Consider the following 13,781-nt stretch of genomic DNA (forward strand, 5'->3'; position numbering starts at 1 on the left):
CACAAAAAAGCCGAAATACGACGGATAAAAAAAACATGCCATTTTCAAATTTGAAAAAAAACGCTAACCATTTAAAAAAATTTAGCAAAAACGTCTCCTAAAATTCGACAAATGTTGGATGAGTACAACAAAACGAGCGACCAGTAGTCGTTTTCCATTCAAATTAAGTGGTAGAAGAAAACAAATTAATCAAATCAGGTGAAATAGACCGAAATAAAAAAAAATGAAGGTAAATAGAAAACATTACCTGGTCATATGCGCCCCACGGTTCTGCATTTGGTTCATCGAATACTGACCCCCTTGCTGTGGGTTGGTCTGCCCCTGCATACCCATCGTCTGCTGCTGGCTGACGTAGGGGTTCGATTGGAGGGGCATGTTACCCACGTAACCAGCCCCACCCTGCTGTTGCTGCTGGCCCCCGAAACGTTGGGTGACCTGGGGCCCGTGAACGGGGGCGTTGTAGCTCATCTGGGTGCCCCCTCCGCTGGGTGGGTCCATGTACACAGATTGGTTGTAACCTGATGGGTGAATAAAGGGGTGAAATGTTGTAGCGAGGTTTTGTTAACAATGTGCTATTGTTTTAATTATAGTTATATTGAGCACTGGTTTTCAACCGTTTTATTACCAGACCCCAATTTATTTGAACTGAAATCAGCATTTACATGCGACGCCATTTTGTTTTCAGATAATTTTTTTCAAATAAAGGGTAAAATAAATAATTTCATCTTTTTAAACTGTGCTATGCGAAACTTACAAATGGTGTAGCGGTCATATAAATGACAATTGTTTTATTTCAAGTAAAGGATAATTTTTTTTTTTTTTTTAGAATTTTTTTTTAAACATTTCAAACAGCTCGACCGAAACCAGGGACTTACTTGTCCGTCCGATAGGCTGCTGAGCTTGTGGCATATTGGACCCAACAGGTGCGTTGTAATTGCTGAAGCCGCCTCCCTGGTTTATAATGGACTGTTGTGGTTGTTGCTGCTGTTGTTGCTGCATTCCCATCATCTGACGCTGCTGTGGTTGGTTGGAGTACATGTCAGGCGTCATGTGGCCGGTTTTCTGTCAAAAGTGTATGGAGAAGATGAACCACGAAAAACGGGTCATTGGGGTTTGAACAGTCCTGTTGGGCTAAAGGTTCTTTTATGGGAATGGCCTAAACGCATTTCCCTGTTTTTTTTTTATGGGAAATGAGAAACAGAAAATGTCTTGACGAAAAATAAAAAAAAATTGGTGCTGAAAATACACATAATATAAAGTAGGGTTCCTTTTAAAATAATGCTTTTAGAATATATCCTTGTTTTGACGAGCTGGTTGAGTATGAATAAGTAAGAATGAAATGCCTTACAAGAGTATTTATTCAATAATTACATAAAAAAAACATTAAGGCCTATCTTTGCCTAACATTTTTGTTTGGAAAATGAGCAGCGGGCCAGTTTAAATTACTTGGCGGGCCGTAGTTTGCCCAGGGACACACAACAACCAAAAAAGCTGGTCATACATACCGCTAGTCTTACTAGTTTCTGGCTGATACCATACCGTTTCGTTAAGTAAAAATCGCCGCAAATTTTGACGAAGTACCGTATTTTGCTCAACGAACCACTTACCGCTACTACAATTACCGCTTAGCAAACTAACTGCATAAAATCATGACACAACAACAACAACAAAAACAAATCGGTCATACATACCACCATTCCTACCAGTTTCTGTCTGATACCAGTGTTTCCGACCCCGTAACTGCCGGTGCCCGACTGGTTGGGTTGCATACTCGGGAAACGCACGTTGGTTGGCTGACGGGCTCGGATCATGTTTGCCAGGTGTTGACGGGTTGTGTTGCTACCACCCTTGTCTGCAAAACGTTGACCGTTTAAAAGCGTATTTTTAAGATTAACAGTGAGTTTGCTAAAGCGCATTTTGGGTAAATGCTTTATGACCTATAGAGCACATGGTGTCGTGACATTGTAGTTGTCCTTGCGGCAGTTGGTGTTACTATCGTGCCGCGGTAGGAGCTCATATTGTGAGTTACTTGTAAGTGCTTGGAGATGAGGTTCACTTTCTTGGGGGCGTAGTTTTTACTGTTGTTGTTTTAGAAACAAAAAAATACGTTGAAACTGTATAAAGTCGCATTACCACTTATTATTTTTTATTCCTAAGCGCAGAAGAGTGTACACATTATCAAGTTAACAAATAGTACAAATATTCATTACAAATATAGCGTGTTGCCATAATAAAGTTTTCTATTCAATCGTAGCCGTCATTTTATTAAACGTCCTTTTACACATACAGAAATTTTACACCCATAATTTTAACCACAGGGGTCCTACGCATACGTCACGGTCTCACGCCCTAACCCCGATCAACCCAAACTAAAACACACAAAAACTCGTACTTGTGGGAAGCAATTGTTGCTGAGAAGGCGTAAATGCAGACGACGTTGAAAAATTGAGAAGCTGCTGTTGTTGTTGTTGTTGTTGTTGCTGTTGTTGTTGTTGCTGGCCTACGTTGTTGTTCGGATAGCTGCTGTACTGTTGGTTCGAAATGGGGTAATTAGGGAAATTCCCCATGTGCTGTTGGGGCTGGTTGTGGCCGAGGGAGCCGGGCAGCGCCTGGGTCGCGTTCCCGCTGGCCCCAGGTACCTGGAACCCTGAGGGGTTGCGGAACCCAGACGCGGAGTCGCTGATCTGAAACAAAGGTTAGGAAAGTAAGTGTTAGACTTAGTTAAAATGTCTTTAAGTGTAATTATTTATTATAATAGGGCGATATTTTTTTTTTTAATTTTGTGACCTTTACACGTTGGGTCAAAGATAGTCAAAATTATTTCAAGTCAAATTTGATTAAAAATGAACATAAATTAAAAACTATAGTCATCTTTGTGAAATTGTCGTTTAGTAACTTTAATCAAAACAATTAGTTTTTGAGATATATCACTGATCGGAAACAAAGGATAGAAAAGTATATGTTAGACTTAGTGGGGTCTCAACTAATTAACCATGAAAGTATTTTATTAGGATTCCGTGCCCAAGGTCACCAAGGAGTAGGACACAGTACTAATACATTGTACTTGATCTTACTTTAGTATTGGTGGTTTCAGGTATGTCTGATAAAATCGGACCGAACCCGAAACCGATTTGGTACGAATTTAATAAACGATTTTCAGCCAAGATTTGCGATTCAACACAGCGATTTCTGCCTTGAAAGGCGTATATATCAAACACAGTAGGTTCGTAACTCGTGGTAAACATACTTCGTTTTGCTTTGAGAAATGAGGTGATATAACAAGTAAAACAGCTATTTTTGCTTTGGTCCAACAAATGTGAAACTAAAAACGACGCCTAAATACAGTCAAGGAGAAGACGCCTAAAGTTTTTTTTAAATTAAACTAGTTTCAAAATTTTTTCGTTTTTATAATTATGCCATAATATTTAAATTAGACCTTTATGGACACCCCACAGCCAGTCAAAGGATTCCACAGTGTTGTAATGACTTAAGTCAATGACTTGACTTAAGTCAATGACTTGACTTAAGTCAATGACTTGACTTAAGTGCACTCAAGTCACTGTTTTTAAATGACTTGACTTGACTCAAGTCTTTTGGGCAAAATGACTTGACTTGACTTTTTTAATTAAGCAATTATTTATAAAATTGTATTATTTATCCCAATCTTTGCACATAAAAGAATTTGCTTGTAAATGCTCCTTTTATGTTATTTTTGACTTGAGTTGCTCATAATAATCGGAGGAGTTTGCAGGTTTTCATAATTTAAAGTTTTATTTTTTTGACAAGGGCTGGACTTGAAGTTGACTTGCTCCAATTATGACTTGACTGGGACTTGACTTGGGCAACCGATGACTTGGACTGGGACTTGACTTGTTATTTATTGAAAAAGACTTGACTTGAACTTGATGACTTGACTGGGACTTAAGTTATTTCAAAATGACTTGTTTAGAACACTGGAATTCCAGATTAAAAGACCCCTGTTTTAGAGTGATTTCGCAAAAAAAGCTTGTATTAAATTTAATGCAATTTGTCTTTATATAGTGCCACCTGATTCATCTATTCAAGTTTTATTGCAAAAAGCTATTTCGGTTCAACAAATGTGAAACTGAAATGACACCTAAGTACATTCGACGAGAAGCCGCCGAAACGTTTATCTTTAATTAAACTATTTTATTGTTAAAAATGTTACCCCATTTTAAAAATTATGCACTAAAAATTTAAATTAGATGATTGTGGACCCCTACAGCAGTCCATGGACCCCAGTTAAGAGAATTCCAGTTTTAGAGTGATTTTAAGTTTGATCGAACCCGCTAAAATCACCTTCGGGGTTTTTGGCTTTGGTCGTTTCGGTTTCTTGGATGAAGGACGCTTCATGAGGTCGTTCGAGCTCGAGCTTCCGGTCATCTTGTTGGGCAACTTCCGGTCGGGGATCTTGAGACGAGGAGGAGCAACTTCCTCTTCTTCTTCCTCTGGAGGGAGTTTGGGAGGTTGGAGGAACTCCTGGCGTAAACTGGGGGAGGAAGATTGTGGATGTAAACGAATTAGGTCAAGAATAGTTATACTTAAAAAAATATAAATATTTTTTTAAATGCAGGACGAGTAAATATTCTTTAGACTCTCCTGCCTTGGTCAAAGTCAGTCATTTATAAGTTCTATTAGAATCTATTCAATTTGACCGAAATACGTTCAACTTGTAATGCTAAGACCGAACTACGTTAAACTTTTACTAAAGACCGAAATACTTTAAACGTTTATGTTGTATTCTCAGAAGGTTTATTATTCATGGGGGTCGGAGTAAAGTTGTCAAAGAAACGAAAACTCCAGCTCCATCGTAAACTGTGGGAAGATTGTGGAGGTAAACGGATCAGGAGGAGATTAATATTTCTTAAGACCCTTCCGGTATTTTGTAAAACATAAAGATATTTCCTCGCCCTTACACGTAAGCGAATGGTAGCAAATATTCTTTAGAGTTTAGACTTTCCTGTCTTGTTCAAAGTCATAGCAGAATACTCTAGCAAAGCTAGTAATTTAGGACAAAAAAGTGGGGCCTGGATCAAAATGTTTGGGAAAAAAAGCTTATTTCTCGCTCGTCACTTTAACGTTAGCCACAATTCCATGCAATCAATATTGCGAAATATTTTAAGAGTGCCAGTAAAAATGGACCCCTTTAGGTGCCCGTACCCCACTTTAAGAACTCCAGCACTAGCTCCATAGCGCTCGGTCGAACAAGATACAGTCATAGAATAGTAACTCACTGTTCGTTGCTGTGCTGGTGAAACCACAACACTACACTTAGTAAGCCTAAAGTTTTTTTTTTCCCTGGTCACACAAAAGTTCGCAACAATTTATTTCAATCACCGTACCCCACTTAGACCACCCCAGCCGTAACTCCATAGCGCTTACGATAACGATACAGTCATAGAATATTAACTCACTGTTCATTGGCGTGCTGGTGGAACCGCAAGAGGGAGTGCTGCTCCTGGTAGGGAAGCAACTTGCGCTCGATCTTGTGAGCTCCGAACCACGCCAAGCAAAGCGGGGAAGGCTGCTTAAGTCCTTCGATAATTTCCCATGCATTTAGCTTCTGCTTGCTTGCAACCTGGCGAAAAAAATTGAAAAAAGGTTGATATTGCAACTGAAACATGCATATACAGGTTATACACAATGTTTATTCTGTGATCAAGCCCTTCTGGACTGAAGTCGTACTGGTCAGCGATAACGGCGCCCACTGTAATTCTAATAAGGCTGACTGATTTCGGTAAATCTCTCCAAAGGCATCTGGTGTAAGGTTGTTAAAAATAACAATGAATTTAACCTCGCACACAGGATGCCTCAGAAAAGACTTTTTTTAGCCTGGTCAGGATTATAGTGCAAGCAAGCCCATGCTAGAAAAACAACTAGCCTGCGATGAGGTTCGAACTCACAACCTCCAGAGCTACACATGCTCAGAAGGAAACACAGAATACGTATTGCGTTTAAGTACGTTTCAGTTGAATTTAACCCTCAACGACCCTTTCATGGTTGGGTATTGTCAACGCTTTTTGTCAAAATAATAAAAATTATTTCCTGACATATTTACAATCAGGGATGTCCGATAATATCGGATCGATGCCCAATGGTAAGTGGTAGTATCGGTACTCGTCCGATACTAGGGTGGTATCGGTACTTGTCCGATATTAGGGTGGTATCGGTACTTGTCCGATATTAGGGTGGTATCGGTACTTGTCCGATACTAGGGTGGTATCGGTACTTGTCCGATACTAGGGTGGTATCGGTGCCAATCCAATGCCAAATTATTATGGGAATTTTAAACATAATTTTCAGTTAAATGTAAAACTGAAGGTAACTTAATTTATAAAGCTAAAGCAAATCTTGTCCTAATAATCTGGAAAAAAATATCTTTAAAACATAACCATAGCGTTTCAATACCTTTAAAAGTTTAAATATTTTTTGCTCGTTTTGCATAGCAATGACGTCATTTAGTATGGAATCCAATCGCTACACTTTTTGTCAAAAATGTCATTTTTTTTTACTAAAAATCTCATTTTTTACTAAAATCTTTATTTTACTATCTAAAACAGCTTGAAAACCAAATAAATCACCTGCAGTCCCTGCGTGCTATCGACAGGCACCGGCACCTTGCTCCCCTTAACATCGATGAGTTGACCAGAGGGTTCACAGCAGACAACGTAAACCTCTACACGAGGAACGGGCAGCAACTGACGAAGACGTCGCGTGCTTTCGGTCTGTCGATCGCCCATCTCTTTCTGTTGGTGTGATTGGGTGTAAAACATATATTAAGGTTAGCTGAGGAATTGGATTTGGAACGAGTTTTGCCTGTTTTTTTATTAAAAAAAAAAAAATTACAAAAAAAAAAAAAAAAAAAAAATTATTAAAATAAAAAAAATGTTTTCATTAAAATCAAATAAAAAAAGACATTAAAAGACTTTTCAAAGAAAATGTATAGGTTTTCAAAAAGAACTGAAATTGGATGGCTGAACATAGTTTTGAACATAGTTCAACAACAAAACAGTACTATGATACTATTGTTAATACAATAAAAATAAATATACTGCTGCTGCCGTTTCAATTGTTAAATTCATCTACCGACAAAAGTGTATTGAAGAACGAACGTTGTTTTTTTTGAACCCCTGGTTTATTTCAACCAACTGTTGAAAGCTGAAACACTTTAGGAAGTAAGGAATCTCCCGCAGACAACAAAATGCAATAGAAAGATTCTTGTTTTCGTATCAGACGATCTAAGACTGTTTATAAAAGCAGATAAAACATCAAATCCTTTGTTAAAATTTTTCTTGAAATGATTTTATGTTTTATCTGTTTTATAAACAGTCTTAGACCAACTATTGAAATGAACAAATGAACAGCGCACCTTCATTTTCTTGACGATGTTCATATACCCCCCTTTTCTGCCCTCTGCCCTGTTGGACATATCGCCACCTAGTGTGTAATGGAGTAAGATGGCGATCATATCGAATACGATGTCGAACAATTCCGCGTTCACCTGTTGGTAAGAACTCAGTCACATCTCTTAGAACATATAGCAGGTTAAAAAAAAAAAGTCTTGACTCTAGCCTCACTTAAAGTCGAGCGAATTTCAATTACAACGCTTAGAACGTAGCATTATATTGGAAGAAGTCAACTATATCTGATGTCAAGTCAAGTCAAGTCGAAATGATACATTAGCTCCCGTTGAAGTCGAACAGTTTTTCAAAGACATAAGATGTATCAGACATTCCTAAAAGTCAAGTAACTTGTCCGAACGTTTAAGGTACACCTATGTTATTCACAACATACTACAGTACATCTTAGTTAAAATATGCATTTAGGGCTTGGAAAAAAATGTTTTTTTGTTGATCAAATTTTAAAAGTTATGTTGATCAAATTTTACCAAACTAGTAAACAATTTGTTGATATGAAATGTTGGTAATTGCACATTGCTAAGATTAAAAAATATAAAAACGATTTACTAAAGTATTCAAACTCTTAGGTATGATGTTTTGCCATTTTGACAACACATCAAAAAACCTTCTAGGGAAAACTTTATAATATATTACACTTTAAATACTTGTATGACCCTAGAGAAATGAACTAATCGTTTTAAATCCAAAACCTTTGGCCTTGTAGCTGGAAAAAATATTTTCTAAAGCTAAAACAGATCGTCTAATCACTAAAACTAATTGTATGGAGAAGGCAAGAGTACCTGTACGTCGACCATTCCCGAGTTGATGAGTTGGGTGAGTAGAACCACCACGTTACTCGTCCACTGCGAGTTGCTCTGAACCGTGTCGAACATTCCTCCCACCTGGCGAACAAATAGAGAAAAAAAAAAAACATTTAACCCACTTTTCGCTACAATAAACGTTTTAATTACAGGGCCCTTTGGTTTTGTGAAAACCAACTTGTTTTTTCGATAAGTTTAATTTCTAAATTTTCCGAGTCTGCTCTGAAAGGCATATAATATAGGCATATAGAAACGATGCCTTCAAAGCAATGAGTATACACTTTCTAAGCCAGGGTGGTCCAACTTCTTTTCATCGCGGGCCAAAAACAAGGTTTATTTTAACTTTGGAATTTATACCTTTGTTACGGTAGTTATGAAATAATTTCAACACCAAAAAATTAAAAAAACAAAAATGGAAGTGATATTGCCAGATTGAACCAAAGTTGACTATCAGTTCGCGGGCCAAAAAAGTCTCCTGCAGTTGGACCACGTTGTTCTAAGCAATCAGTACAAATTGTTCTTTAGCTTGCGTCGTTTTGTAGCTAAATACAGCCGTTGTAAACAAAAATGACTTTTTTAAATAAATTCGTCACATTATTTGTTAAAACGTTTATTATGTCTTATTGTTGGGGTTATATTCGGTTAAAGAACACTATTGGAATATTTCGAATGTTGCACAATTCCAACATCTAACCTATTCGAGGTTTTAGCATTTACCACGCATGAGCAGTTTGCTGACGTCAGAAAATAAAACTATTACGTCAGCAGCAGTGTTCGATGAATACTTAACGAGGTACTTTGTAAAGCTCTAAATCCGTTCATTGCCCTTAATGTTTTGAATGTTCATTCTTAGAATACTGAAATATAACATTTAAATCCATATAGATCTATAAGCATTAAAATCATAAAGATCAAGGAGCGGGCAATACAAACGTTGGTTTGGAGAACTAGAAGGCCACAGAGCTAATTATGTAAACTAAACTGAGTTTAAAAAATAGGGCGAATCCTAAACATGACATATTAAAATATTGGGGCCTTAATCCTAGGGTAACCTTTAAGGAAATACATTAACAAACCTATACCTCTTACTTAAAGTAAGTAATACGACAAAATGCAACAAGTTAAAACATCTTTTTGAAGCCCTTTTTTTTAAAAAACACACTCGCATGTTTAATCAAATTTTAAGAATAATCAAGCAAGAAAAACAGACACAGACCAGGAACAGTTTTAAATATAGGGAGGATCCAAGCATAACGTATTAAAACATTACCTTACTTAATCATAGGGAAAACATTAAGGAATTAAATTAACAATCCTTTACCGGCTACTTAAGAATAAAGTAACACAAGAAAAAAAGTTAAAAATCACATTTTCGAGCCATTTTGCTTGCTCATCTAAGAAAATTTCAAATCACAGATACAGACCAGGGATCTGGCAATTAAGAGAATTGAAACCTTGAGGCCCCAGTGGACAATTTTTTAAATAAACAGCATAAAAGAAAACAAGTACAGACCAGTGACAGTCTCAGTTGCAGCGCCTCGTGAACGCCCTGATGCGTGCTGAGGTACGGGGTGAGGTTGCCGGTGTCTCGGTCCGTGTGTGCGCTCTGCCACTCAGTGTGTAGCATGATGATCTGCGACTGAAGCGAGTCAAGCAACGTGTCACGCTGTTCGTCCTGGCCCTGTGACGTAATAAACGATGCGGATTTGAATCAAAACAAGATGCGATCGGCTACTTAAGAGGCCGTGCCATAATTTCGAGTATAGCGCAACAGCAGCACGGTAATACAAGGCTATATTTGATTAAGATTTAAAAACTGAATAAGTGTTTGTGTTATGTTTCAAATACCTTAAAACAATTAATATCACATGCTGAAAAAACACTAACTGACAAGGTTTTAAAAAAACAAGAGCCATTTTAAATGCGTTAAGATGGCTTCGTTGACTATTTTTGCAGCCAATGGTACCGTCCAGTTTTCGTTTATTTATTTTTTTTGAAGTAGTATTTGACCGAACGACTATTGCTTTTTAAACTTGCACAGCTCAGCTAAAGGATTTTTTTACTTAAGACCCAAAAAACTTCGTTTAGGATTCTTATCGAAAATACGAGCAGTTTTAAATGTGATCAGATTGCTCAAGTATTCTTGTTTTTGCAATCAATAAAATCAAATATTTTTGCTTTTAGTATTTTAGTTCTGACTAAATGACATTTGTTTAGTTACACTACGGATTTTTTATAAGCTAAAATATTCAGTTCGAAATTAAAAATCATTCAGTTGGTAAGTCAAAAAGTTCGGGTAAATCGACATTATCTAAAAAAAAGATGTAATGATTAACTGATAATGATACAAGTACAGTAGGTATCGCAACGTCTTTATCGAATGATGGTAATTTACTCGACCTTTATGGCTTTGAAATTCATTATCAAGCTGAATGGCTTTTAATTTCGAACTTTTCAGTTAAGCTGAAATGTTAAATGACATTCTACATGAGAATAGAGGAATTCAGCTTAAATAATTTTGACTAGGCTACAGTAAAACAAGCCCTGCAGTTCGCTTACCTTAAGGCAGGTTAGTATGAGGGTGAGAAATGGCTGGTGGTTGAGCAACAGTGAGCAGGATTGCTTCGTCTCGTGGCGTTCAGCCCGTACGCAGGCCCCACTCCTTGTGGACGAGGTCGACCAGTTCTGAGGCGCTTCTAGGATCGTGCTAGCTTCTTGAAGGACTCGCCCTTGGACCTTGGGATTGGTTGAGTTTTTGTTAGTTTGGCTTGGAGGAAGTGGACAACTGGGTAAATGGGGTAAAATATATGTTATTTTGTGAAACCTTTTCTTAATTTGCGAGTTTAAATGTTCCAGGAAAAGTGGATTACTCTTTCGAGGTCAAAAGGTTTGCGTGAAAGATTTTAAGGGCCCAATTTAATGATGGGGACAAAGCCCAATTGACATTAAAAGAGTTGTGTCTTTGAGAAATATATTGATCACGAACATTAAAGTCAGGTTTTCCGAGTTTTTCTGAACCTAAGTCTATTCTTCTAATGGTTTGGTTAAGTAATAGACCAATGGTTTATAAGGGAAGTTTATAAGAGAAAATTTGAAAATAGAATAACAATTTTTTAAGCCTTAAGGCCCGTTTACACTTACAGCTGCACCGAGCTGAGCAAAGCGTAATTTGCATTTAAATTCTATTGTGGCGAGCGTTTCACGCTTTGCTAAACTCAAGCCCCATGCAGCAGCTGCAGCTAGCTTAAAAATCCGCTTTGGAGCGATTTTCACGCTTTGCTAAACTCAAGCCCAGTGCAGCTATAGAAAAACGTTACGTTTGGAGCGATTTTTACGCCCAGCTCGGCTCAGCGCAGCTGTAGTGAAAACAATTTTACGCCCAGCGCAGCTCAGTGCAGCTGTAGTGTAAACGGGCCTTTAATCTCAAGAGGCCAGTGGTTGTACTCACCTGTGAAGGGAGTTTCCCGATAAGAGGGGCGACAAGCCAGACGTTGCATCGGTCAAGTTCGGCACCTGTGAGTGAAGACTTGCGTTCACGTGCAGACTCCATCAGCTGTTGTTGCTGCTGCTGTTGGAAAACCTCGATCGTCGCTCTAGAAATGAATAAAGTTCTTTATCGGTCGCCAATTATTTTTTCGCGGCTCAAATTCAGTTCAAACGCCTAGCTCAGGGATTCTTAAACTTTTTTTAGCGCGGACCGCTAAACTTTTTTTTGACGTCGCGTGGACCACGATAGGCAAAATTTTCAAAAAAAAAAATGACATCATATATGACGTCACAATACAAATGAACTTCATAAATCTGTTGATTTCGGTCTAAAAAAATGTGAAACTGAAATGGAGTCTTAATACAGTCAGTGCAAAACCGTTTTGTTTTTAATTAAACTGATTTCTTTAAACAAATGATTACTTTTCAATTTACAAGTTAATATTTCAATTGGGCCTTCATGGACCCCCTAAAACTACCCCCCCCAAGGGGTCCATGGACCCCAGTTTAAGAACCCCTGGCCTAGCCGTTTATCATCAACCGACGATTTCTTCAATCTAGCCCTTATTTCCGTGGAACTTAAACAAGCTTAACTGGATTTGTAAATCGTGATGAAAACGGAAAAAATCGAAGTTTAATTGGATGACAAATAGAAAAATAGGTACCAAACAGAACAAGTTTAGTAATTTAACAATTAAACTACAGCGAAAAAGTAGCTAAGTTTTTTTTTCACTGCAACCCAGTTTAAAGGTAAGATCTTAAGATCTTTTGACCAAAAAAATATTGTTGGAAAAAATTCAATTAAAAAGAGAACAATATTAAATTGGAAAATAATCAAATAAGGATTGAAAAGAGTCAATTTATAGTAAAACAAAAGAGTTTATGTCAATCAAATCGAACCTTGGCATAATCTGATGAAAACAGATCTTGTAAATCAAAATATATTTTTATCAAACATTTAAGATGTGGTATGTGTTGTAATTATGATAAAACATTACCACTTGAACAGTAAATGATAGCGATAGTAATATACGAATACTATCGAAAAAAAGATTGATTAATTATAACACAGATACAATAGGCATCATTCTACAGTAAAAATTAAACTATGTCGTGCTAGACAGAAAAAAACGAACCAATCGCGTGCGATAATACGTCGGACGCAATACTTACTTTGCGATATGCTCTGGTAGGCACTTCTCTTGCGGCGGTCGTTCTTGCTTGAGCATGACGAGCAACTCCAACAAACACTGACGTAATGTCCACCGAGTCATGCCGCTCAAGATGCCCACAACGTATTTGCGCGGGTCACCGATCAAAGAAGACAGCCTCTGCGTGGGAACGGAAATGTTGTTTTTCATGGAAATATCAGTTAAATTAATTAACTTTTTGCAAAACAACTGACGATCTTTTACGAAACACTAGTGTTTCACAGAGTACCGGTTTAAAATCACTGGGATTTAGGGAAATAATACGGAAAAGCTGCGGCTACCGTAGGCAGGATAAGAAGGTTGAGGAGATTTCACAGATCGCTATGTAAAAGTTTAACAAAGAAGACATCTGCTGGTAGCAAAAATAATAATCCTTTGTATTTAGATAGCTAAGTATATAAATGGCCACTGTAATTGGTAATATACCAGTAATTTGAAACCAGTCAAAGTACAAAGATTAATATAGCAGGGGGTTCGTGTTGTTAAAAATTAAAAAAAAATCTGTTCTAGCCTTACAAAAACTGCGAAGAAGATTTAGCTTGATGATTTTTTAGGCGTTGAGAAAAAAATACATTTGTAGTTTAGAGACTACTTTAAAAATGGTTTTGGCTTCGCGTTGTTAAAAGTAAAAAAAATTCAGTACTACCAACAAGTTCTGTTTAAAAATATAACATGTTGCGTTATAAACACTAGCGTAAAACAATAATTACATTAGCAGTTTGGAGAAAATGTTCGCCTAAGCAAACGCGAGAATATTGCACAGTGGGCATGTAACGTGTACTTTACGTAAACAAAATATATGAAACAATGAATCTATGAAATTAAAGGGTTTGTCGCCATTA

General features: G+C 37.3%; 1 protein-coding gene across 1 annotated transcript in view; it reads right to left on the bottom strand.

Annotated features, from left to right (window-relative positions):
- Positions 1-13,781, bottom strand: part of LOC146165038 (mediator of RNA polymerase II transcription subunit 12-like protein) — a 45,443-nt gene that overhangs the window by 4,767 nt on the left and 26,895 nt on the right. The window contains exons 32-44 of the mRNA XM_083382982.1: positions 12,902-13,059; positions 11,691-11,835; positions 10,802-10,978; positions 9,756-9,923; positions 8,222-8,323; positions 7,391-7,522; positions 6,603-6,767; positions 5,436-5,599; positions 4,321-4,510; positions 2,393-2,684; positions 1,692-1,852; positions 876-1,062; positions 248-518 (exon numbers count right to left, since the gene is read on the bottom strand). Of these exons, the coding sequence (XP_083239108.1) occupies positions 248-518; positions 876-1,062; positions 1,692-1,852; positions 2,393-2,684; positions 4,321-4,510; positions 5,436-5,599; positions 6,603-6,767; positions 7,391-7,522; positions 8,222-8,323; positions 9,756-9,923; positions 10,802-10,978; positions 11,691-11,835; positions 12,902-13,059 (2,312 nt within the window). The remainder of the gene's footprint in view (positions 1-247; positions 519-875; positions 1,063-1,691; positions 1,853-2,392; positions 2,685-4,320; positions 4,511-5,435; positions 5,600-6,602; positions 6,768-7,390; positions 7,523-8,221; positions 8,324-9,755; positions 9,924-10,801; positions 10,979-11,690; positions 11,836-12,901; positions 13,060-13,781) is intronic.

The sequence above is a fragment of the Ascidiella aspersa genome, chromosome 2 (assembly GCF_963924565.1).
Source record: "Ascidiella aspersa chromosome 2, kaAscAspe10.2, whole genome shotgun sequence".
NCBI lineage: Eukaryota > Metazoa > Chordata > Ascidiacea > Phlebobranchia > Ascidiidae > Ascidiella > Ascidiella aspersa.